We start from the raw sequence: 26304 nt of genomic DNA, 5'->3' as shown, positions 1-26304 counted from the left end.
ACCATGCAGAGCTGCAGGCTCACCATGCAGAGCTTCAGGAACAGATTCACCATGCAGGGCTGCAGGAACAGATTCAAGATGCAGAGCTGCAGGAACAGATTCAAGATGCAGAGCTGCAGGAACAGATTCACCATGCAGAGCAGCAGGCTCACCATGCAGAGCTGCAGGAACAGATTCACCATGCAGGGCTGCAGGAACAGATTCAAGATGCAGGGCTGCAGGAACAGATTCAAGATGCAGAGCTGCAGGAACAGATTCACCATGCAGAGCTGCAGGCTCACCATGCAGAGCTGCAGGCTCACCATGCAGAGCTGCAGGCTCACCATGCAGAGCTGCAGGAACAGATTCACCATGCAGGGCTGCAGGAACAGATTCAAGATGCAGAGCTGCAGGAACAGATTCACCATGCAGAGCTGCAGGCTCACCATGCAGAGCTGCAGGCTCACCATGCAGAGCTGCAGGCTCACCATGCAGAGCTGCAGGCTCACCATGCAGAGCTGCAGGCTCACCATGCAGAGCTGTAGGAACAGATTCACCATGCAGGGCTGCAGGAACAGATTCAAGATGCATAGCTGCAGGCTCACCATGCAGAACTGCAGGCTCACCATGCAGAGCTGCAGGCTCACCATGCAGAGCTGCAGGCTCACCATGCAGAGCTGCAGGAACAGATTTACCATGCAGAGCTGCAGGCTCACCATGCAGAGCTGCAGGCTCACCATGCAGAGCTGCAGGAACAGATTCAAGATGCAGAGCTGCAGGCTCACCATGCAGAGCTGCAGGAACAGATTCAAGATGCAGAGCTGCAGGCTCACCATGCAGGGCTGCAGGCTCACCATGCAGAGCTGCAGGCAGAAGCTACAGAAGGTCTCTCTCTCTGGGTCTGCCTCTTGAACCCTGAGACCTTCAGAGACTCATGGCAGAGTGTTGAAGATCTGCAGCCTCTGTCCTCTGTGGAATCTCCGGCTTTTAGAAAGCTTGTCAGCCAAATCCCCGTTAACACACCAATGACCAGGTGAGCTAACGCTGCATAGAGACTGGTTCCTATCTTCTTTCGGGAACATTTTAAACATCCAGACAAACTGCTCCTGAGTTCTGTTTCCTGTCTCAGATCTGGACAACGACGTGGATCCTGAAACAGGAGAGCGATCACAGAGATAACACCCCCCCTCCCGCCCATGTTCCTGTAAATAACTATGAATAAACTAAAGCAATGAAATGATCTGAGGCTAAATTTAGATCCAATTCTGCTTTATTTAGTAAAACTGATGCCGAGCTTCCTGCAGGCTCTGTCGGCCTGAATTGCAGATTTTTAAAGTTTTGATTAAATCCGTCTTGTTTATTGTTGTGATGTCCGCTGACGGGTTTATCTTCTGGATTAAAGATAAAGAGTTTTATTATTCGTGTGTCATCTTTTATTTATTTTATATTTGATCTGTTTTGTTGTTCTCTTCTGGTACAATAAAAGGTAAAGATCAGCTGTGTTTTATTTTGAAATGCAGAGAAACAACACAGACCAACACGACGCTTCCAGAATCGTGCAGATCGGATTTAAACCCTAACGCCTGAACCTCGTTCAGAGCCGCCCCCAAAAGGCCTCAGGTGTTGGACTTCAGACCTTCTTCTCTCAGAAAGCTCAGACAAACTCTTCACTAAACAGGAGGATAAAAGTTTTCCACGATAATAATCCAATAATTAAAAAAATCGACACGAATGAAAAACATGGTTATTGTTAAAGAAAAATGTCTTCATTTTACAAAAACATTCAATAATCTGATATTTTCATATTTACACTGAACGCCTCTTTGAAGCCGTTCATAATAAAAGTCCTGCAAATGTCAACCATGCTTCAGCTCTTGGCTGTTATCCGTCTGCTTCCTCATTGGCTGCTGCCGGTTCAGGGGGCGGAGCCTCGTCCTCAGTCTGACAGGCCGTCCGAAACAAACGCATCAAATCCCGAAACCGTCGCGACACCTGGAGACAAGAGAAGAGTTACTCACACCGTCAACCAATCACAGCGCAGACAGCAAACAGAACAGGGAATCACCTCGCTCGGAGTCTTGTTGCCAAGCTGAGAAGAGACGGCCTGAAATGTGGTCTGATTGGCTCCTTCCTGCTGACACGTCGTCAAAATAACCCGGTCGGCCTCTCTGAAAAACAAAAACCATCGACAACGCTTTACTCTATTGATATTTTTATTGTTGTTATAGTTGTTTTGTTGTTGTTGTTGTTATTGTTTTACCTTGTCCACAGAATCACCTTCTCTCCGCTCGCTGTCAGAGAAATGTTCTTGGCAGGCTGGTTAGAGGAGGTGAGGGGGGGAGTTAACGGCTGGTTAGAGGAGGTGAGGGGGGGAGTTAACGGCTGGTTAGAGGAGGTGAGGGGGGGAGTTAACGGCTGGTTAGAGGAGGTGAGGGGGGGAGTTAACGGCTGGTTAGAGGAGGTGAGGGGTGGGGATAACGGCTGGTTAGAGGAGGTGAGGGGTGGGGATAACGGCTGGTTAGAGGAGGTGAGGGGGGGAGTTAACAGCTGGTTAGAGGAGGTGAGGGGGGGAGTTAACGGCTGGTTAGAGGAGGTGAGGGGTGGGGATAACGGCTGGTTAGAGGAGGTGAGGGGTGGGGATAACGGCTGGTTAGAGGAGGTGAGGGGGGGAGTTAACGGCTGGTTAGAGGAGGTGAGGGGGGGAGTTAACGGCTGGTTAGAGGAGGTGAGGGGGGGAGTTAACGGCTGGTTAGAGGAGGTGAGGGGGGGAGTTAACGGCTGGTTAGAGGAGGTGAGGGGTGGGGATAACGGCTGGTTAGAGGAGGTGATGGGGGGAGTTAACGGCTGGTTAGAGGAGGTGAGGGGGGGAGTTAACAGCTGGTTAGAGGAGGTGAGGGGTGGGGATAACGGCTGGTTAGAGGAGGTGATGGGGGGAGTTAACGGCTGGTTAGAGGAGGTGATGGGGGGAGTTAACGGCTGGTTAGAGGAGGTGAGGGGTGGGGATAACGGCTGGTTAGAGGAGGTGATGGGGGGAGTTAATGGCTGGTTAGAGGAGGTGAGGGGGGGAGTTAACGGCTGGTTAGAGGAGGTGAGGGGTGGGGATAACGGCTGGTTAGAGGAGGTGAGGGGGGGAGTTAACGGCTGGTTAGAGGAGGTGAGGGGAGGAGTTAACAGCTGGTTAGAGGAGGTTAGGGGGGGAGTTAACGGCTGGTTAGAGGAGGTTAGGGGGGGAGTTAACGGCTGGTTAGAGGAGGTGAGGGGGGGAGTTAACGGCTGGTTAGAGGAGGTGAGGGGTGGGGATAACGGCTGGTTAGAGGAGGTGAGGGGGGGGGATAACGGCTGGTTAGAGGAGGTGAGGGGGGGGGATAACGACTGGTTAGAGGAGGTGAGGGGGGGAGTTAACGGCTGGTTAGAGGAGGTGAGGGGTGGGGATAACGGCTGGTTAGAGGAGGTGAGGGGGGGGGATAACGGCTGGTTAGAGGAGGTGAGGGGGGGGGATAACGGCTGGTTAGAGGAAGTGAGGGGGGGGGATAACGGCTGGTTAGAGGAGGTGAGGGGGGGAGTTAACGGCTGGTTAGAGGAGGTGAGGGGGGAGTTAACGGCTGGTTAGAGGAGGTGAGGGGGGGAGTTAATGGCTGGTTAGAGGAGGTGAGTGGGGGAGTTAACGGCTGGTTAGAGGAGGTGAGGGGGGTGGATAACGGCTGGTTAGAGGAGGTGAGGGGGGGGGATAACGGCTGGTTAGACGAGGTGAGGGGGGGAGTTAACGGCTGGTTAGAGGAGGTGAGGGGGGGGGATAACGGCTGGTTAGACGAGGTGAGGGGGAGGGATAACGGCTGGCTAGAGGAGATGAGGGGGGGAGTTAAACGCTGGTTAGTGGACGTGAGGGGGGGAGTTAACGGCTGGTTAGAGGAGGTGAGGGGGGGAGTTAACGGCTGGTTAGAGGAGGTGAGGTGGGGAGTTAACAGCTGGTTAGAGGACATGAAGTGGGGAGTTAACGGCTGGTTAGAGGAGGTGAGGGGAGGAGTTAATGGCTGGTTAGAGGAGGTGAGGGGGGGAGTTAACGGATGGTGAGAGGATGTGAGGGGGGGAGTTAACGGCTGGTGAGAGGATGTGAGGGGGGGAGTTAACGGCTGGTGAGAGGATGTGAGGGGGGGAGTTAACGGCTGGTGAGAGGATGTGAGGGGGGGGAGTTAACGGCTGGTTAGAGGAGGTGGGTAAAGAGGGGGAGATAACAGGAGAGGCTCCGCCCCCCCCCACCTCCTCCATCCTGCTCCTCTTCACAGTTGGGCTGGACTTCTCACTGGTCTTCCTCTCCTCCTCTTCTTCTTCTTCTTCTTCTTCTTCTTCTTCTTCTTCTTCTTCTCCTTCTCCTTCTTCTTCTCCTTCTTCTTCTTCATCTTCTTCATCTTCTTCATCATCTTCTTCATCTTCATCTTCTTCTTCATCCTCCAGCTCCTCCTCTTCCTCTTCTTCCTCCTTCTCGTCAATCAGAGGGAATGAGCCTTCCCATGATGAACTGCTGTGACCTAAGGACGAGACAGGACCGTTATGAGACCTGGAGGGTACGTCCTCTACTGACCCAGAACCCTCTCTACAGAGGTACAGTTCCCATCATGTAAGCCCAGCACAGGTCCAGAGATCGCCCAGTCCCACCCCGTCAGATGAAACCCCCACCTTAGATCTCCTGATTGAACTGCTCCAGGTGCCTTCAGGGAGGCAAACTCAGCAGGTATGAAAAGGTGACAAGGACCAAAACCCCGGACCCCTATTTTTGTTAATTTTCAATTAACGTTAGGACTGCCCCTAAGCCCTCCTTCGGGACTGTCTCTAAGCACTCCTTCATGACTGTCCCCAAGCATTCCTCCGGACTGTCCCTCAGCACACCTTCTGGACTGTCCCTCAGCACTCCTTCAGGACTGGACTGTCCCTAAGCCCTCCTTCAGGACTGGACTGTCCCTAAGCCCTCCTTCATGACTGTCCCTAAGCACTCCTTCAGGACTGGACTGTCCCCAAGCACTCCTCCAGGACTGTCCCTCAGCATTCCTTCTGGACTGAACTGTCCCTAAGCACTCCTTCAGGACTGGACTGTCCCTAAGAACTCCTTCAGGACTGTCCATAAGCGCTCCTTCTGGACTGACCCCAAGCACTCTTTCAGGACTGTCCCTAAGCACTCCTTCAGGACTGGACTGTCCCTAAGCCCTTCTTCAGGACTGGACTGTCCCTAAGCACTCCTTCATGACTGTCCCTAAGCACTCTTTCAGGACTGTCCCTAAGCACTCCTTCAGGACTGTCCCTAAGCACTCCTTCAGGACTGGACTGTCCCTAAGCACTCCTTCAGGACTGGACTGTACCTAAGCACTCCTTCAGGACTGGACTGTACCTAAGCACTCCTTCAGGACTGTCCCTAAGCACTCCTTCAGGACTGGACTGTACCTAAGCACTCCTTCAGGACTGGACTGTACCTAAGCACTCCTTCAGGACTGGACTGTACCTAAGCATTCCTTCTGGACTGAACTGTCCCTAAGCACTCCTTCAGGACTGGACTGTCCCTAAGCCCTCCTTGAGGACTGGACTGTCCCTAAGCACTCCTTCATGACTGTCCCTAAGCACTCCTTCAGGACTGGACTGTCCCTAAGCACTCCTTCAGGACTGGACTGTACCTAAGCACTCCTTCAGGACTGTCCCTAAGCACTCCTTCAGGACTGGACTGTACCTAAGCACTCCTTCAGGACTGGACTGTACCTAAGCACTCCTTCAGGACTGGACTGTACCTAAGCACTCCTTCAGGACTGGACTGTACCTAAGCACTCCTTCAGGACTGGACTGTACCTAAGCACTCCTTCAGGACTGTCCCTAAGCACTCCTTCAGGACTGGACTGTACCTAAGCACTCCTTCAGGACTGGACTGTACCTAAGCACTCCTTCAGGACTGGACTGTACCTAAGCACTCCTTCAGGACTGGACTGTACCTAAGCACTCCTTCAGGACTGGACTGTACCTAAGCACTCCTTCAGGACTGTCCCTAAGCACTCCTTCAGGACTGGACTGTACCTAAGCACTCCTTCAGGACTGGACTGTACCTAAGCACTCCTTCAGGACTGGACTGTACCTAAGCACTCCTTCAGGACTGTCCCTAAGCACTCCTTCAGGACTGGACTGTACCTAAGCACTCCTTCAGGACTAGACTGTACCTAAGCACTCCTTCAGGACTGGAATGTTCCTATAGCACTCCTTCTGGACTGTCCCTCAGCACTCCTTCTGGACTGTCCCTCAGCACTCCTTCAGGACTGGACTGTCCCTAAGCACTCCTTCAGGACTGGACTGTCCCTAAGCACTCCTTCAGGACTACCCTAAGCACTCCTTCAGAACACCATCAAGAGGATACCTATTGACCCAGAACACTCTGTTACCTGGCGGTGGGCTGTCGTCATCCCCCTTCATGTCCTTATCACCTGGATCTTGGTGGGCGGGGCTTATCTGAGCATACAGAGGGTCCAGCCTCTTCATGGCTCGGGACACACCTCCTGGTGCCTTGTTGCCATGGCAATGGGAGCATCCTTTCCTGTGGTGTCTGCGGTTATCCGACCAATCACAGTCCTGGAACATGAGAGTTATTTGAACTTTGATTATTGACTGTTCCTGTGATTGGAGTCTGGATGCTATGAGTAGAGCGTATCAACTGTGTGTTTGTATTCATTTATAATAACTGGTATACATTATAACTTAGACATATCGGGAATAAGTGAAGCCAGGTGTGGGTTTGCTTCCAGATGTCAGAGGGGTGTAATCACTGAAGCTAGCCTCAATGTTTCGGACCTTGTAGTTTCTGTGGCCGTCCATCTTTCTCCTCTGGCGCCGGCTCGTCATTGGCTGGATTTTAAGCTCCTCTTCCTCTTCCAGCTCAGGGAGCGTCACTTCTTCGAAGCCGATGCTGGCCCCGCCTCCTAATAAGATGCCGGCGCCTTCTCCGCAGTCTACCCCGCCCCCTCCTTCTTCCGGCCAATGAGCTTCCTCAAACTGTCCCGGGCGTGCTGGAGGGGGGCGGAGCTCGTCAAAAAATACCCAGAATTCAGCTTGCAAGTAGGTGTGGCCTTTCAGCAGAGCGGCCATCTGAGTCTTCAGCTGGAACACAATAAAGACAAACTAGTGTTTGGTGGTGTTCAGCTGGTGTTTGGTGGTGTTCAGCTGGTGTTTGGTGGTGTTCAGCTGGTGTTTGGTGGTGTTCAGCTGGTGTTTGGTGGTGTTCAGCTGGTGTTTGGTGGTGTTAACCTAGTGTTTGGTGGTGTTCAGCTGGTGTTTGGTGGTGTTAACCTAGTGTTTGGTGGTGTTCAGCTGGTGTTTGGTGGTGTTCAGCTGGTGTTTGGTGGTGTTCAGCTGGTGTTTGGTGGTGTTCAGCTGGTGTTTGGTGGTGTTAACCTAGTGTTTGGTGGTGTTCAGCTGGTGTTTGGTGGTGTTCAGCTGGTGTTTGGTGGTGTTAACCTAGTGTTTGGTGGTGTTCAGCTGGTGTTTGGTGGTGTTAACCTAGTGTTTGGTGGTGTTCAGCTGGTGTTTGGTGGTGTTCAGCGGTGTTCAGCTGGTGTTTGGTGGTGTTCAGCTGGTGTTTGGTGGTGTTAACCTAGTGTTTGGTGGTGTTCAGCTGGTGTTTGGTGGTGTTCAGCGGTGTTCAGCTGGTGTTTGGTGGTGTTCAGCTGGTGTTTGGTGGTGTTCACCTAGTGTTTGGTGGTGTTCAGCTAGTGTTTGGTGGTGTTCAGCTGGTGTTTGGTGGTGTTCAGCTGGTGTTTGGTGGTGTTCAGCTGGTGTTTGGTGGTGTTAACCTAGTGTTTGGTGGTGTTCAGCTGGTGTTTGGTGGTGTTAACCTAGTGTTTGGTGGTGTTAACCTAGTGTTTGGTGGTGTTCAGCTGGTGTTTGGTGGTGTTCAGCTGGTGTTTGGTGGTGTTAACCTAGTGTTTGGTGGTGTTCAGCTGGTGTTTGGTGGTGTTAACCTAGTGTTTGGTGGTGTTCAGCTGGTGTTTGGTGGTGTTAACCTAGTGTTTGGTGGTGTTCAGCTGGTGTTTGGTGGTGTTCAGCTGGTGTTTGGTGGTGTTAACCTAGTGTTTGGTGGTGTTAACCTAGTGTTTGGTGGTGTTAACCTAGTGTTTGGTGGTGTTCAGCTGGTGTTTGGTGGTGTTCACCTAGTGTTTGGTGGTGTTCACCTAGTGTTTGGTGGTGTTCAGCTAGTGTTTTGGTGGTGTTCAGCTGGTGTTTGGTGGTGTTCACCTAGTGTTTGGTGGTGTTCACCTAGTGTTTGGTGGTGTTCAGCTGGTGTTTGGTGGTGTTCAGCTGGTGTTTGGTGGTGTTCAGCTGGTGTTTGGTGGTGTTCGGCTGGTGTTTGGTGGTGTTCAGCTGGTGTTTGGTGGTATTCAGCTGGTGTTTGGTGGTGTTCAGCTAGTGTTTTGTGGTGTTGGTGGTGTTCAGCTGGTGTTTTGTGGTGTTCAGCTGGTGTTTTGTGGTGTTCAGCTGGTGTTTGGTGGTGTTCGGCTGGTGTTTGGTGGTGTTCAGCTAGTGTTTTGGTGGTGTTCAGCTGGTGTTTGGTGGTGTTCGGCTGGTGTTTGGTGGTGTTCAGCTGGTGTTTGGTGGTGTTACTGGTTGGGTGTTCAGCTGGTGTTTGGTGGTGTTCAGCTGGTGTTCAGCTGGTGTTTGGTGGTGTTCAGCTGGTGTTTGGTGGTGTTCAGCTGGTGTTTGGTGGTGTTCGGCTGGTGTTTGGTGGTGTTCAGCTGGTGTTTGGTGGTGTTCAGCTAGTGTTTTGTGGTGTTCAGCTGTGTTTGGTGGTGTTCAGCTGGTGTTTGGTGGTGTTCGCTGGTGTTTGGTGGTGTTCAGCTGGTGTTTGGTGGTGTTCGGCTGGTGTTTGGTGGTGTTCAGCTGGTGTTTGGTGGTGTTCAGCTGGTGTTTGGTGGTGTTCGGCTGGTGTTTGGTGGTGTTCAGCTGGTGTTTGGTGGTGTTCAGCTAGTGTTTGGTGGTGTTTAGCTGGTGTTTGGTGGTGTTCAGGCGTTCCTGTACCTCGTGGATGCTGGTGGGACTCAGGTCTGGGCCGGTCTGCAGAGCTTTGATGATCTTCTGATAATGTGTCGGATTATCTCCAAAACTGATCTCTAACTGTCGCAGGAAACGCCGGCTGCGCTCAAACGCCTGCTGCTCCTCAAACTGCGGGAGAGACAGTTACATCAATAATTACTTATACGTTACCAACACCTTATGCATGACTTATTAACCAAAGTTATGTTAAAAGGTGGGAATAAAATTGATGGATTATAGAGGACGAGAAAAGGACACCACCATTGCCACTGGACAATAAGAACACTGATTTAAGGATTGCTTAAATATGTATGTACAATGTTCCCTGAAACTGTAATTGTTGAAAGAAAAATGTATTAAAAAAAAGTTTAAAAAAAAAAAAGGTGGGAATAAAGATATCCAGGTGTGTTCTCTTAGGTGTGACTGTGTTATTTCAGGTGCACCTGAGGTAATACACCTGTGCTTACCAGTCCACATTGCAGCGCCTGCTCAGGATGCAAGAATGCGGCAAAGTCTTGGAGAAGGTCCGTCCGATCTCCCAGGATGCAGCGCAGCTTCCTGAACAACAGCCTCACTTCATGTCCTTCACCCACCTGCTCAAAGTTGTTCAGCAGAGACACAAACTCCTCCACCTGTCCAGGTACGTCCTGCAGTGCCTCACGCACCTGGATACACAGAATGGTCACCTACAGATACCTGAAGCTACATGCTACATAAATACTGTGAAAACTTTGAGTCATGTTCTGTTTGCTGAGTGATGTTCTGTTAGTTGAGTCATGTTTGCTGAGTCATGTTGTGTTTGCTGAGTCATGTTTGCTGAGTCTTGCTGAGTCATGTTCTGTTTGCTGAGTGATGTTCTGTTAGCTGAGTGATGTTCTGTTAGCTGAGTGATGTTCTGTTAGCTGAGTCATGTTCTGTTAGCTGAGTCATGTTCTGTTTGCTGAGTCATGTTTGCTGAGTCTTGCTGAGTCATGTTTGCTGAGTCTTGCTGAGTCATGTTTGCTGAGTGATGTTCTGTTTGCTGAGTGATGTTCTGTTAGTCATGTTTGCTGAGTCATGTTGTGTTTGCTGAGTCATGTTTGCTGAGTCATGTTGTGTTTGCTGAGCCATGTTTGCTGAGTCATGTTCTGTTAGCTGAGTCATGTTGTGTTTGCTGAGTCATGTTTGCTGAGTCTTGCTGAGTCATGTTCTGTTTGCTGAGTGATGTTCTGTTTGCTGAGTGATGTTCTGTTAGCTGAGTCATGCTCTGTTTGCTGAGTCATGTTCTGTTTGCTGAGTCATGTTCTGTTTGCTGAGTCATGTTCTGTTTGCTGAGTCATGTTTGCAGAGTCTTGCTGAGTCATGTTTGCTGGTTCGTGTTTGCTAAGTCTTGCTGGGTCATGTTTTCTTACCCGGTGCAGGTATCCCTGAGCGAAGGCCAGGTCTTTGCTTTCTCTCTGCGGGTCGTGGTTCAGCAGGTTCTCGTCGTACAGCAGCAGCAGCTTCTTGGAGTCTTTGCTGAGCCGGACCTGACGACTCCCCCTCAGCTGGAGAGTCTGACCTCTACCCCGACCTCGTCTCCCCCCCCCTCCTCTGGGCTTCCCCTCCATCCCCACTGTCTCATCTCCACCCCCCTTACTGCCGCCCCGCTCTCCAGACTCCTCCCCTTTAGGCCCCTCGTCTTCCTCCTCGTCTTCCTCTTCTTCCTGAGAGCCAGCGGAGGTCGGAGAGTTTTCTTCTTCCGAGTCGCCGTCGGCACAGAGTCTCCGTTCAGCCGCCAGCCAGGTGAGCTGCTTCATGGTCTCCTGCAGATAGAGGTCAAAGGTCATGGTCTGCTGCAAAGAGAGGTCAACGGTCAGCTGCTTTGGGATGTCTTGGATGCTACCTTGTCAATATGGACCAACGCCTGTGAGGACCAGCAAACAACTTCCTGTTTACCTGTACCTCTGGAACAAACTACTTCCTGTTTACCTGTAGCTCTGGAACAAACTACTTCCTGTTTACCTGTAGCTCTGGAACAAACTACTTCCTGTTTACCTGTAGCTCTGGAACAAACTACTTCCTGTTTACCTGTAGCTTTGAACAAACTACATCCTGTCTACCTGTAGGTCTGGAACAAACTACATCCTGTTTACCTGTAGCTCTGGAACAAACTACTTCCTGTTTACCTGTAGCTCTGGAACAAACTACTTCCTGTTTACCGGTAGCTCTGGAACAAACTACTTCCTGTTTACCTGTAGCTCTGGAACAAACTACTTCCTGTTTACCTGTAGCTTTGAACAAACTACATCCTGTTTACCTGTAGCTCTGGAACAAACTACTTCCTGTTTACCTGTAGCTCTGGAACAAACTACATCCTGTTTACCTGTAGCTCTGGAACAAACTACTTCCTGTTTACCTGTAGCTTTGAACAAACTACATCCTGTTTACCTGTAGCTCTGGAACAAACTACTTCCTGTTTACCTGTAGCTCTGGAACAAACTACTTCCTGTTTACCTGTAGCTCTGGAACAAACTACTTCCTGTTTACCTGTAGCTCTGGAACAAACTACTTCCTGTTTACCTGTAGGTCTGGAACAAACTACTTCCTGTTTACCTGTAGCTCTGGAACAGAAAGCACAGACTCCTCGGACGCCGATGACATCACTTCCTCTTCGTCTTCATCTTGAGTGAGGTCATCAAAATCCTCCTCCTCTTCCTCCTCCCCCTGTCGGTCCTGATCTTCATCTTTCTCTTTGTCTCCCTCTTCTTCCTCTCCTCCCCCATCTTCCTCCCCCTCTCCTCCCCCGTCCTCCCTCTGTCCCTCCTCTTCTTCGTCTCCTCCCTCGTCCTCCTCCCTATCTCCTCCCCCATTTTCCCTCTGTCCCTCCTCTTCCTCGTCTCCTACACTACCGGCTTCATGCTCCCCATTTCCTCCTCCCTCTCCCCCCTCTTCCACCTCCCCTCTGTTTAACCCCCCCCCCCCCCTCGGGGTCCAGTCCTCCCCCTCATCTGAACAGGAATACACCGGCCTCAGTGTGGAGGCTGAACTCCCTCCCCCCTCCTCCCCCTCCTGTCTGTCCTCTTTGATTGGCCCAGGTGCATGCTGGGAGGTTGTGGTTGTGGGAGTCCACAACATCTGGAGCAGGAGGTACCCAGACTTTGCAGAAGAGCAAGGAATTCTGGGAGTTGGAATTTCCGAGCAGGTGAGGGAGGGGAGGGGGAGGAAGATGCTCTGCTGTGTCGTTTGGCCAATAGGAAGGCAGGGCTGGATGGTGGGGGCAGCAGCCAATGAGAGCGCTGCACTGGAAGGAGGCGGGGGTCCAACAGCAGGAGGGCGTAGCTGTGAGCTGATTGGCTGTTGGGCTGCCGGGGCTATGGCCAGCGGCAGCAGAGATGCATTGTGGGCTAAGGCGAAGAGGCGCCTGTGGGGGGGCAGAGGGGCATGACCTGCCTTGCTGAGCCAGTGGGGGTGGAGCCTGAGACTGCAGCCTGGGGGGAGGGAGGAGGGGTAACAGCTGGAGGGGAGGCGGGTCTTCTGGATTATCAGCTGACTGTTCTGGAGGAGCATAGGAACACAGTGTGAACACCTTAGCTACCTAGCTAACGTCTCCTAGCCCAATGGCGCAGGAAAGTTTCTGGTTCTGGTTCACTTGTTTTACAGAGGTCAGAATTTCTTAACATTTTGACTTTTATTCAGTCTGCAGTCCGGCTCAGATGTTCTGGTTCTTCTCGTAGCTCCTCACAGCTGAGCATCTCCACCACCAGACTCTACAGAGGTATTCAACATGTCGTCATGAGACGGCCCCTGCTAGATACAAACCGGAAGAACTAGGACAGTTTGGACAGGAAGTGTGGAAAGGGGCGGGGCTACATATGTGAATAAGCAGTGGTAAAGTATGAAGGAAACTCTGTCCCTGTGTCACCTTCAACCAGTTTGGCAGGATGGACGTCTCCCTCTCCACAGGGGGGCGCTGCTCTCCAGGCTGAGCCCTGCTGCAGGCGAGGGGGAGGTGGGGGAGGACTCTCCGCATCAAGAACGCCTGTAAACACTTCAGAGGTTAAGCTTACTTAAACAGAGTAGCAGAGCCGGCTGCTCAGGTAAACTCACCTTCACACACATTAACACACCGTTGGCCATCTGGAACAACTCGTGATTATATACAGTATCTTGCCTAAGGTCCAGTGTTGGGGTAGTTACGCAAAGAAAGTGCCCCCCCCCACACACACAGAACAGTCAGGTCTGGCTCACCTTGATGACGCTGTGGGGGGGGGCTCTGGTCCCACTCATCTCTCCGATGTGTTTCCTGAGGTTCCAGCGGGACTTGCACAGCAGGTAGGAGCTGATCAGCTGATCCGGCTGTACCCCCCCCTCAAAGTGCTTCAGACCCAGGACCACCAACCTGCACAGAGGCATCATGGGAAATATATTTGTATGATACACAGTGTGCTGGGTTCCCTCCCTGAGACAGGAGGCGGTTTGCTAGAACTTCCTTGATCGTGTGTGGTGTGTGTGTTTTGTGTACCCATCCTCTCCTGCGGTGTACACACTCCGGCGTTGTCGGGTCTGGGCAGGGGGGTCCAGGCTGCAGACAGGAAGTAGTTCTGGGTACAGGAAGACCGGCCGCGTGGCGAACAGCCATGCCGCGTCTGCGGCCATCAGAGGAAGGCAAGACCTTAACAGAACAGAACGAGAATCAGAACCACAAGCTGCTGAAACAACCAGACACAGCAGGAGGTCACTTCCTGTCCTCACTCCTTGTGGCAGAAGCCATGCTGGGAAGCCAGCGTCCGGAGGCAGCAGGAGGACCAGGACCAGGACCAGCTCTCTGCTCCTGCAGTAAGTCCAGCGCCCCCTGTAGGTTACACACTCTGAAGCTGCTGCTGAGAAGAAGCTCCTCCCGACGTCTGGCAAACTGCTGCAGCTCCTCCTATGGGGGGGGGGGGGGGGGGTGTTTACTGAAGGCTCAAAGGTTTTATCATCATCTGATAGAGCAAAGTAAATATACAACACACTAAACTTTAAAACAAGTTGCCTCAGCCTCACCAGCACTCCCAGTCAACATGTGGATGTGTCCATGGGCAAGATGCTGAACCCTGAGCTGCTGTGTGTGTGTGTGTGTGTGTGTGTGTGTGTGTGTGTGTGTGTGTGTGTGTGTGTGTGTGTGTGTGTGTGTGTGTGTGTGAGTGTGTGTGAACTCACCAGGTAGCGTTTAGTGATGCAGTTCTCGTGGTTCAGGGCATCAGCGCAGCGAGTCAGCAGGTGGACCTGAGTCAGCAGCTGCACATGCTGAAGAGAAAAACATGTCCTGAACCTGAACATGGAGCAGTTCACTAATGAGATGTGTTTAGTTACCAGGAGGTTCAGGAACCGGTCTGTATAAGGCCCAATACCTGCTGGATCTGCTGCTGCAGCTGCAGTTTCTGGGTGTGGTCCAGGTGGAGGGTGGGGTAGACCCCGCTCTGCAGGACTATAACAGGGGTGAAGGTGTTGGGTTGTGGATTGGGCACTCCCTTCAGGTACCTGTGTTGGATGGTGGAGTCCTGCAGGGCCCTCCTCTGCTGAAGGGCCTCGTACTGCTTCCTGACGGTCCTGCGCCGCTCCGTCAGCATGCTGGCTAATGGGGCCTCGAACCTGCAACAGAGAGGAAAACTACTTTCTGTGAAGCTGCGTTGCAGATCACTGTTATCGAGATCCACATCACCAAACTGTAGCTGTTCCGCCCACACTCACAGTCACATCAACCAGAAGTAAAGACCGTGTTTCACAGAGAGAAGTAAAGACTGTGTTCCACAGACAGAAGTAAACACTGTGTTCCACAGAGAGAAGTAAAGACTGTGTTCTACAGACAGAAGTAAACACTGTGTTCCACAGACAGAAGTAAAGACTGTGTTCTACAGAGAGAAGTAAAGACCGTGTTTCACAGAGAGAAGTAAAGACTGTGTTCCACAGACAGAAGTAAAGACTGTGTTCCACAGACAGAAGTAAACACTGTGTTCCACAGACAGAAGCAAACACTGTGTTCCACAGACAGAAGTGAAGACTGTGTTCCACAGACAGAAGTGAAGACTGTGTTCCACAGAGAGAAGTAAAGACTGTGTTCCACAGACAGAAGTAAACACTGTGTTCTACAGACAGAAGTAAACACTGTGTTCCACAGACAGAAGTGAAGACTGTGTTCCACAGACAGAAGTAAAGACTGTGTTCCACAGAGAGAAGTAAGACTGTGTTCTACAGACAGAAGTGAAGACTGTGTTCCACAGACAGAAGTGAAGACTGTGTTCCACAGAGAGAAGTAAAGACTGTGTTCCACAGACAGAAGTAAACACTGTGTTCTACAGACAGAAGTAAACACTGTGTTCCACAGACAGAAGTGAAGACTGTGTTCCACAGACAGAAGTGAAGACTGTGTTCCACAGACAGAAGTGAAGACTGTGTTCTACAGACAGAAGTAAAGACTGTGTTCCACAGACAGAAGTGAAGACTGTGTTCCACAGACAGAAGTGAAGACTGTGTTCCACAGACAGAAGTAAACACTGTGTTCCACAGACAGAAGTAAACACTGTGTTCCACAGACAGAAGTGAAGACTGTGTTCCACAGACAGAAGTAAAGACTGTGTTCCACAGACAGAAGTAAACACTGTGTTCCACAGACAGAAGTAAGACTGTGTTCCACAGACAGAAGTAAAGACTGTGTTCCACAGACAGAAGTAAAGACTGTGTTCCACAGACAGAAGTAACACTGTGTTCCACAGACAGAAGTGAAGACTGTGTTCCACAGACAGAAGTAAAGACTGTGTTCCACAGACAGAAGTAAACACTGTGTTCCACAGACAGAAGTGAAGACTGTGTTCCACAGACAGAAGTAAAGACTGTGTTCCACAGACAGAAGTAAAGACTGTGTTCCACAGACAGAAGTGAAGACTGTGTTCCACAGACAGAAGTAAACACTGTGTTCCACAGACAGAAGTAAAGACTGTGTTCCACAGACAGAAGTAAAGACTGTGTTCCACAGACAGAAGTGAAGACTGTGTTCCACAGACAGAAGTAAAGACTGTGTTCCACAGACAGAAGTAAAGACTGTGTTCCACAGACAGAAGTAAAGACTGTGTTCCACAGACAGAAGTGAAGACTGTGTTCCACAGACAGAAGTAAAGACTGTGTTCCACAGACAGAAGTGAAGACTGTGTTCCACAGACAGAAGTGAAGACTGTGTTCCACAGACAGAAGTGAAGACTGTGTTCCACAGACAGAAGTAAAGACTGTGTTCCACAGACAGAAGTGAAGACTGTGTTCCACAGACAGAAGTAAAGACTGTGTTCCACAGACAGAAGTAAAGACTGTGTTCCACAGACAGAAGTAAAGACTGTGTTCCACAGACAGAAGTGAAGACTGTGTTCCACAGACAGAAGTAAAGACTGTGTTCCACAGACAGAAGTAAAGACTGTGTTCCACAGACAGAAGTAAAGACTGTGTTCCACAGACAGAAGTAAAGACTGTGTTCCACAGACAGAAGTAAGACTGTGTTCCACAGAGAGAAGTAAAGGACTGTGTTCCACAGACAGAAGTGAAGACTGTGTTCCACAGACAGAAGTAAAGACCTGTGTTCCACAGACAGAAGTGAAGACTGTGTTCCACAGACAGAAGTAAGACCGTGTTCCACAGACAGAAGTGAAGACTGTGTTCCACAGACAGAAGTAAAGACTGTGTTCCACAGACAGAAGTGAAGACTGTGTTCCACAGACAGAAGTAAAGACCGTGTTCCACAGACAGAAGTGAAGACTGTGTTCCACAGACAGAAGTGAAGACTGTGTTCCACAGACAGAAGTAAAGACGTGTTCCACAGACAGAAGTGAAAGACTGTGTTCCACAGACAGAAGTAAAGACCGTGTTCCACAGACAGAAGTAAAGACTGTGTTCCACAGACAGAAGTAAAGACTGTGTTCCACAGACGAGAAGGAGTAAGACTGTGTTCCACAGACAGAAGTAAAGACCGTGTTCCACAGACAGAAGTAAAGACTGTGTTCCACAGACAGAAGTGAAGACTGTGTTCCACAGACAGAAGTAAAGACCGTGTTCCACAGACAGAAGTGAAGACTGTGTTCCACAGAGAGAAGTAAAGACTGTGTTCCACAGACAGAAGTGAAGACTGTGTTCCACAGACAGAAGTAAAGACCGTGTTCCACAGACAGAAGTGAAGACTGTGTTCCACAGACAGAAGTGAAGACTGTGTTCCACAGACAGAAGTAAAGACTGTGTTCCACAGACAGAAGTGAAGACTGTGTTCCACAGACAGAAGTGAAGACTGTGTTCCACAGACAGAAGTAAAGACCGTGTTCCACAGACAGAAGTGAAGACTGTGTTCCACAGACAGAAGTGAAGACTGTGTTCCACAGACAGAAGTAAAGACTGTGTTCCACAGACAGAAGTAAAGACTGTGTTCCACAGACAGAAGTAAAGACCGTGTTCCACAGACAGAAGTAAAGACTGTGTTCCACAGACAGAAGTGAAGACCGTGTTCCACAGAGCAAAGTAAAGACTATGTTCCACAGACAGAAGTAAAGACGTGTTCCACAGACAGAAGTAAACACTGTGTTCCACAGACAGAAGTAAAGACCGTGTTCCACAGACAGAAGTAAACGACTGTGTTCCACAGACAGAAGTAAAGACTGTGTTCCACAGACAGAAGTGAAGACTGTGTTCCACAGACAGAAGTAAAGACTGTGTTCCACAGACAGAAGTAAAGACCGTGTTCCACAACAGAAGTAAAGCGTTTCCACAGACAGAACGTAAAGACCGGTATCCACGACAGAGTAAGACCTTGTAGTTCTCTCAGAGCCAAGTGAAGACATTCCCAGACAGAAGTAAACACTATGTTCTCCACAACAGTAACAATGACCGTGTCCCCACCAGAAGGAAAGACTGTGTTCCACAGACAGAAGTAAGACTGTGTTCCACACACAGAAGTAAAGACTGTGTTCCACAGACAGAAGTAAAGACTGTGTTCCACAGACAGAAGTAAAGACTGTGTTCCACAGACAGAAGTAAAGACCGTGTTCCACAGACAGAAGTAAACACTGTGTTCCACAGACAGAAGTGAAGACTATGTTCCACAGACAGAAGTAAAGACTATGTTCCACAGACAGAAGTAAACACTGTGTTCCACAGACAGAAGTGAAGACTGTGTTCCACACACAGAAGTAAGGACTGTGTTCCACAGACAGAAGTAAACACTGTGTTCCACACACAGAAGTAAAGACTGTGTTCCACAGACAGAAGTAAAGACTATGTTCCACAGACAGAAGTAAACACTGTGTTCCACAGACAGAAGTAAAGACTGTGTTCCACAGACAGAAGTAAACACTGTGTTCCACACACAGAAGTAAACACTGTGTTCCACAGACAGAAGTAAACACTGTGTTCCACACACAGAAGTAAAGACTGTGTTCCACAGACAGAAGTAAAGACTGTGTTCCACAGACAGAAGTAAAGACTGTGTTCCACAGACAGAAGTGAAGACTGTGTTCCACAGACAGAAGTAAAGACTGTGTTCCACAGACAGAAGTGAAGACTGTGTTCCACACACAGAAGTAAAGCCATAACACAGAAAGCCCGGGAGAAGAAGTCTGAGACCCGGACAGGTTGTCTCTCCTTAGCTAGTGTCTTCTTCATGAGCTCAGTGAAGAGACTCTAGCAGGGGAGGTTTCTCTTCCTCCTCACCCAAACAGTAACAGCACTGCTCTGCTGCCCCGCCCCGAGAGGAGGACCTGCAGACCCAGAACAGGGGTCGGCGTAGATGTGTGCATCTGTGTGCAGATGTGTCAGGACTGAGGAGTTACCGTAAAGCTGGAGGGACGTTGAACTTGGCTCCAGTCTGTGAGGGTTCCTCCTCCTCCTGCTCCTCAGCTGCCACCTCATCCTCCTGAAGCTGTGGAGAGAAATGAACTGAACTCAGAAACTAGATGGTCCGGTCTCCCTGAACTCAGATCCCAAACAGTCCAGTCTCGATGAGCGCAGATCCCAGACAGGTCAGGTCTCCCCCCAACTTGTCACACTCACCGTATCAAAGAGTTCCTCCAGCAGCTCGTTCACCTCCTTCTCTGTAAGAGGAGAGGATGGGTTAACACTGAGGCTGGGGCAGGGATAACATGTGGTCGGAGCTACAGACCCGGACCTGAACCCGGACCCAGTCCACAATACCTACTGGTGATTTGCACTGCCCGGTCCGTCCTGTAGTCCTCTAGGTCGGGTTCATCCAGGTCCTCCAGGAAGTTATACTCTGGGTCGTCATCATCGTCAGCTTCCTCTGAGAAACGAACAAAATCAGTCAGCTGAGGTTTAACGAACAGAGACATCGGAAACAACAGAGACATCGGAAACAACAGAGACATCGGAAACAGAGTCTCTGACTTCCAGAGCAGAATCAGAGACGTCTTTAAGGGGATAGCGAGGCCTCGCTGCACATTATCCCACTACACGGCCACATACTAATGAAGTTAACGAGTCACAATATTCAAATGAATTTTACTGACTTCAAAATAACCTAACTGCTTCCACTAAGGAAAAATACTCCGTTCCACCGCTGAACTGAGACGACAACGTAAAGTAGCAAGAACAGCAGCACTGATCCAGGTTTTCTGTAAATGCTAACCAGTGTATTTTCAAGTATTAACAACCTCTGAATTGTCTGAATTGACCAATCAGAATGGAGTATTCTGAGCCGTGTAATAATCTGCTTACGAGCTGCTCTCTGTTTGTTGTTGACTGACCTTCAGGTTGGGGGGCCATCAGGCCCTGCAGCCAGCGGGTCCAGTGCCGGTCCTCCTCTCGCTTGGCGGCGCTCTGATCGTACATGTCAGCTGTGATGTCAGGAGCCAGAAGCTCCGCCTCCAGCTGCTCCAGAGGAACGTTCACCAGGCGCAGTTTAGAGCGAGTCCTGTATGCTAACCCAGGACGACCCCCTTCAGCTTCATCAGCCTTCCTCTCCAGAGACTGACCGGGAAAGAGAGAGGAAGTTCACCTGGTTATAGGTATGAGGGGGTTACCCGGTCATAGGTGTGGGAGGGGTTACCTGGTTGTAGGTGTGGGGGGATACCCAGTTATAGGTGTGGGAGGGGTTACCTGGTTGTAGGTGTGGGGGGGGTTACCTGGTTGTAGGTGTGGGGGGTTCCTGGTTATTGGTGTGGGAGGGGTTACCTGGTTGTAGGTGTGGGGGGGTACCCAGTTATAGGTGTGGGAGGGGTTACCTGGTTGTAGGTGTGGGGGGGGTTACCTGGTTGTAGGTGTGGGAGGGGTTACCTGGTTGTAGGTGTGGGGGGGTACCCGGTTATTGGTGTGGGAGGGGTTACCTGGTTATAGTTGTGGGGGGGTTACCTGGTTGTAGGTGTGGGGGGGTACCCAGTTATAGGTGTGGGAGGGGTTACCTGGTTGTAGGTGAAAGTGGGGCTGCAGTCAAGCTCCTCCTCCACAGCATTCAGTCTCTCTAGGAAGGAAGACTCAGGAGCAGTGAGGAGGTGATGAGGAGAGCAGGGGGGGGTCACCTGCCCTGTGGATCTCTGAAACACAGGTGAGAGGTCAGAGGTCAGGTATCTGCTGGGCACATAACTTTGACCCAATTTATCACTCATTAATCCGCTGGCAGAGCACAGCCACCTCGGGGTGCTACACCCTGTGAGAGAGCAGCTCTACATCGGGTAGTCCATCTCATCGGGTGCGGTCTTCCGTTTGCCATACATCTTCAGCTAGGGACAGGAGTGATAGTGATCTGCCTCGGCATGCAGAATGTTGATTCTTCTCTCTATACAAAACCCTGGGACTGGGGGAGAGATCCTCAGGTTGGTGGGGTAGGTGCTGTGGTGCCTTGTGGCTGCAGCAAATGTATCATGCCCCAGCACTTTCCTTTACAACTTGGTGTGATGAGCAGGATGCCAATTTTCTACAGAACTGATAAGTGTAATCCCAAATCCTATTTGGAAATTGCCATCCCAGAATCTGTGAGTGACGGAGTTGACCCGTAGAATGACCGGTTCTGTGTACTCTGGCTTATGAACCGCTTCCCAACGCCTGGGGGATCAGTGTCTGGGGACTCAAGTCCCAGCTGATGTGTCCTGCGGATGCTGTTTGGGACCCACACAGTTGGCTGAATGATGATGTGCACACTGCCCCCGCCCCAGCACAGCTCTGCTCTAAAAGTAACTCCCACGGTTTTGTTAGTTGTTTGGAGTGCTTATAACTGGGGGTGCTAGAGGGTTAGGGTTTGGGGGGTATTGGGGGTGCTCCAAGCGCTGATGATACGCAATTGGATAACTGGTGGGGGCTGGGAGTCAAGGTCATGACTGAGTGTGTTAACTTGAGTGGGCAGGGGTGGATGATAGGGTTGTCACACTTGACAAACTGGGATATTGTTTTGAAATGGAGTTCAGGTACCTGCAGGAGGTCAGAGGTCAGGTACCTGCAGGAGGTCAGGGGTCAGAGGTCAGGTACCTGCAGGAGGTCAGAGGTCAGGTACCAGCAGGAGGTCAGAGGTCAGGTACCTGCAGCAGCTCTTCAGTCCCCTGGTCAGCCAGACGTCTGGGTTGAGAGCTCTGATGCATCCTGGGAGGCGAAGTCAAGCTGTCTGCATCACTGAAGAAGGTCTGTGTTCACACACACACACACACACACACACACACACACACACACACACACACACACACACACACACACACACACACACATTAAACCCTAACTCCTGACTAGAGAAACCTCTAAATCAGATCCATTATCAGGTCCTCACCTCCTCAGCAGTGTCCTCTTCCTCCTCTTCATCATCAGGACAATACTCTTCATCTGATGAGTCCTCACTCAGATCTATGTCCACAAACTGGGGAGGCTGAGGAGAGACAGACAGGTTAAGACAGGCAGAAAGACGGGCAGACAAGCAGACAGAAGGCAGACAAGCAGACAGACGGACAGACAACCTCCTGCGGACTGACCTTGACTGTGTTCACTGCTGAAAGACTCCAGTTCAGAGGCTGTAAACACACAGACAGGTGAGAGACACACAGACAGGTGAGACGGGTTAAAATTGTTCTCAGAGAGGATTATGGGAGGTTGAGTTCACCTGTCCCTGTTGAACAGCCTCTTTCAGTCTGGATCGAGTCATCTTCTGCTCCTGGTGGAAGACAGACAGGTAGGTGAGAGAAGGACAGCCAGGTAGGTGAGAGAGAGACAGACAGGTAGGTGAGAGAGAGACAGACAGGTAGGTGAGAGAGAGACAGACAGTCAGGTCCAGAAAGACAGACAGGTACTCACGAACATGGGCAGGTCCTGAGTGTCTCTGATGGTCGCCTTCATCATCTCCACCACCCGCTCATCAGTGATCACCTCCTGAAACACACTCATTGTCAGTGTGTGTGTGTGTGTGTGTGTGTGTGTGTGTATGTGCGTGTGCGTGTGTCTCACATGCAGGATGGCGCGCACGTGGCTGGCTGTCAGGTTGTGGAGGCGAGACTTCCTGTCCAGGTGGACATCCAGGCGTCTCAGCTCTTCCTCGCTGGCCTCGCCGGTCGTCACGTCGACGGGGGGGTTCAGCGCAACTTTATTTAAACTCAGGATTTGTTCGCGCGTCATGGTGACGTTGGCTTCAGCGTGTTTCTCCGTACGCACACACTTACTCTGCAGAGGACAGGCGTCTTCTGGGGCCGGACGTCGCCGCTCCCACCGTTGCTGCAACAACAACACAGATCAACAACAACACAGAACCAATGGGAACTGGACCGTTCTTTTACAGCTCTTCATTAGATCTCAACGAGCACTCAAAACACTTTGATTTCTACAGTCTCCATTCCCCCCTCATTCATGCAGAGCAGAGCCACCTGCTGAGGGAAGCTAACACACCCACACACACACACACACCCCCACACACACACACACACACACACACACACACACACACACACACACACACACACACACACACACACACACACACACACACACACACACACACACACATATATATATAAAAGTCCTGCATTCAAAATGTACCTCCAGTAAAAGTAGAAGTACTCAGGTCTTGTACTTGAGTAAAGTAGAAGTACTCCGATCTGGTACTTGAGTAAAGTAGAAGTACTCAGGTCTTGTACTTGAGTAAAGTAGAAGTACTCAGGTCTTGTACTTGAGTAAAGTAGAAGTACTCAGGTCTTGTTCTTGAGTAAAGTAGAAGTACTCAGGTCTTGTACTTGAGTAAAGTAGAAGTACTCAGATCTTGTACTTGAGTAAAGTAGAAGTACTCCGATCTGGTACTTGAGTAAAGTAGAAGTACTCAGGTCTTGTACTTGAGTAAAGTAGAAGTACTCAGGTCTTGTACTTGAGTAAAGTAGAAGTACTCAGGTCTTGTTCTTGAGTAAAGTAGAAGTACTCAGATCTTGTACTTGAGTAAAGTAGAAGTACTCAGATCTTGTACTTGAGTAAAGTAGAAGTACTCAGGTCTTGTTCTTGAGTAAAGTAGAAGTACTCAGATCTTGTTCTTGAGTAAAGTAGAAGTACTCAGGTCTTGTACTTGAGTAAAGTAGAAGTACTCAGATCTTGTACTTGAGTAAAGTAGAAGTACTCAGGTCTTGTTCTTGAGTAAAGTAGAAGTACTCAGATCTTGTTCTTGAGTAAAGTAGAAGTACTCAGGTCTTGTACTTGAGTAAAGTAGAAGTACTCAGGTCTTGTTCTTGAGTAAAGTAGAAGTACTCAGGTCTTGTTCTTGAGTAAAGTAGAAGTATTCAGGTCTTGTACTTGAGTAAAGTAGGAGTACTCAGTCTTGTACTTGAGTAAAGTAGAAGTACTCAGATCTTGTACTTGAGTAAAGTAGAAGTACTCAGATCTTGTACTTGAGTAAAGTAGAGTACTCAGGTCTTGTACTTGAGTAAAGTAGAAGTACTCAGGTCTTGTACTTGAGTAAAGTAGAAGTACTCAGATCTTGTACTTGAGTAAAGTAGAAGTACTCAGGTCTTGTTCTTGAGTAAAGTAGAAGTACTCAGATCTTGTACTTGAGTAAAGTAGAAGTACTCAGGTCTTGTTCTTGAGTAAAGTAGAAGTACTCAGATCTTGTACTTGAGTAAAGTAGAAGTACTCAGGTCTTGTTCTTGAGTAAAGTAGAAGTACTCAGGTCTTGTACTTGAGTAAAGTAGAAGTACTCAGGTCTTGTACTTGAGTAAAGTAGAAGTACTCAGGTCTTGTACTTGAGTAAAGTAGAAGTACTCAGGTCTTGTACTTGAGTAAAGTAGAAGTACCAGAGTGTAGGAATACTCTGTCACAGTAAAGTATTCTAAATGTTCCTCCAGTGAAAGTAGAAAGTACTCTCCTCTAAATGTACTTAAAGTAGCGACAGTAAAAGTAGTCATTGTCTGATTGGTCCATTTCAGAATAATATCTCTGATATGTTTTATAATGATTGATCATTAAAGTGTTCTCAGAGCTGGTAAAGGTGCAGCTAGTTTGAATGCTTTGTATACTGCAGGGTAGCTGCTGGATTTACTGCAGGTGAACTACAGTCTGATTTAAGGGGTTATATTTACCATCAGTAATCAGAATCTGCCTAGCAACTAAAGGTGTTAAATACATGTAGCGGAGTAAAAGTACACAGTTACATAACATGGTAATACTCAAGTAAAGTATAAGTACCTCAAACATTTACGTAAGTACAGTACTTGAGTAAACGTACTTTTTAATGAGCTTTAGATCTGTGGTTTTATATTCAGTTAGCTCAGTTAGCTCAGTGTGCTCAGTTAGCTTCATAACAACATGTAATTATATGTAGCAGAACTAAGCTAACTCGTTACTGAGCAGCAGGAGCATCAAACATCAGATGTTAATATAGGTATATAAGTATATAAAGTATATAAAGTGTAAGGTCTCACCCTCTCCCAGTCCGAAAACATTTCTCTCTGTTACTCCGACATCTCTGTTAGCTGTTAGCTTCTCTGTTAGCCGCTTCCGAAAATAACACGAACTGAGTCCTTCACAATAAAAGCGGAGTCAGTGTAAACAGCACTCTGCTGCGACTGCAGACCATTACTTATTTTAATGATATGTAATGGTCTGCTTTGTGATGTTGGTTAACCACCGTGTTTGACGTAAATACAGTATAGAGGACAGACGTTTAAAGTGTACTTCAGTGTTGGGAAACCTTGAAACCACCATGGCATATTCCAGGTCCATTTATTTTATTATCAACTCTCCTTCACAGAGGATACAATCCAACACATTACTCACACTAATACACTGCAGTAACACTGAGTCCTGCACTCATCATGGTCCTCTAGTCAGAAGTAAAACCAGTACCTGAAGGTAGAGCTCCCGTAATAAGCATATTACTCTTTGGGGGCGGCAGTGGGTCTTTAGGGTCTCAGTCTTTGAACTATAGGTTCGCCGGTTCACGTCCCAATCGGAACAAATACGGAGTGTGGATTGGTACCTGGTTAGGTGCCATTTCATATCCTGGCCCTGCCAAGGTCAGTGATGGGCAAGTTACTTCCAGCATGTAATCCAGTACATGTTCCTTACTCCTGTCTTCTTAAAGTAATAAGGTACATTACATCATCACTGTCTCTGAACTGTAATGCGTTACACTACTTTGACTTACTCTGAGTCACTCTGAGTTACTCTCACCAAAATAACCTCTAAAGTTTGTCTTTAAATGCTAACATGTATTTTACTGACGTCATGACGTCTCTGTGTGTCATTAATAACATGTGAGTGGAGCCTCTGCACGGCCCTGTGACCTGCTGGATAGGAACCAGTCTCTATGCAGCGTTAGCTCACCTGGTCATTGGTGTGTTAACGGGGATTTGGCTGACAAGCTTTCTAAAAGCCGGAGATTCTACAGAGGACAGAGGCTGCAGATCTTCAACACTCTGCCACGAGACTCTGAAGGTCTCAGGGTTCAAGCAGCAGACCCAGAGAGAGTGACCTTCTCTAGCTTCTGCCTGCAGCTCTGCATGGTGAGCCTGCAGCCCTGCATGGTGAGCCTGCAGCTCTGCATCTTGAATCTGTTCCTGCAGCTCTGCATGGTGAGTCTGTTCCTGCAGCTCTGCATGGTGAGCCTGCAGCTCTGCACTGTGAGCCTGCAGCTCTGCATCTTGAATCTGTTCCCGCAGCTCTGCATGGTGAATCTGTTCCTGCAGCTCTGCATGGTGAGTCTGTTCCTGCAGCTCTGCATCATGAATCTGTTCCTGCAGCTCTGCATCTTGAATCTGTTCCTGCAGCTCTGCATGGTGAGTCTGTTCCTGCAGCTCTGCATGGTGAGTCTGTTCCTGCAGCTCTGCATGGTGAGTCTGTTCCTGC

General features: G+C 49.5%; 1 protein-coding gene across 1 annotated transcript; it reads right to left on the bottom strand.

Annotated features, from left to right (window-relative positions):
* Positions 1-1723: 1723 nt before the first annotated feature.
* LOC134862826 (GON-4-like protein) lies at positions 1724-24983 on the bottom strand. The gene is made up of 28 exons (XM_063880919.1): positions 24879-24983; positions 22432-22695; positions 22282-22356; positions 22091-22141; positions 21963-22001; positions 21764-21859; positions 21522-21623; positions 20412-20543; positions 19758-19980; positions 19193-19294; positions 19048-19088; positions 18828-18916; positions 14382-14622; positions 14191-14277; positions 13731-13918; positions 13514-13663; positions 13240-13390; positions 12914-13030; positions 11605-12546; positions 10422-10814; positions 9498-9695; positions 9016-9159; positions 6796-7101; positions 6390-6576; positions 4017-4505; positions 2240-3581; positions 2045-2147; positions 1724-1971 (listed from the first exon to the last, which is right to left on the bottom strand). Exons 1-28 carry the CDS (start codon positions 24897-24899, stop codon positions 1861-1863), a joined length of 6384 nt encoding a protein of 2127 aa, XP_063736989.1. The 5' UTR covers positions 24900-24983; the 3' UTR covers positions 1724-1860.
* Between the last annotated feature and the right edge of the window lie 1321 nt (positions 24984-26304).

This window comes from Eleginops maclovinus, chromosome 4, assembly GCF_036324505.1.
Source record: "Eleginops maclovinus isolate JMC-PN-2008 ecotype Puerto Natales chromosome 4, JC_Emac_rtc_rv5, whole genome shotgun sequence".
NCBI classification, from domain to species: domain Eukaryota; kingdom Metazoa; phylum Chordata; class Actinopteri; order Perciformes; family Eleginopidae; genus Eleginops; species Eleginops maclovinus.
This window is presented reverse-complemented; position numbering and strand designations above follow the sequence as displayed.

Coding starts and splice junctions, on each gene's coding strand:
- LOC134862826 (XM_063880919.1), bottom strand. CDS start 24,899: ATGTTTTCGGACTGGGAGAGG. Junction 22,002..22,090: donor AGGCTGTTCAACAGGGACAG/GTGAACTCAACC, acceptor GTGTGTTTACAG/CCTCTGAACTGGAGTCTTTC. Junction 13,391..13,513: donor TACACCGCAGGAGAGGATGG/GTACACAAAACA, acceptor GCCTCTGTGCAG/GTTGGTGGTCCTGGGTCTGA.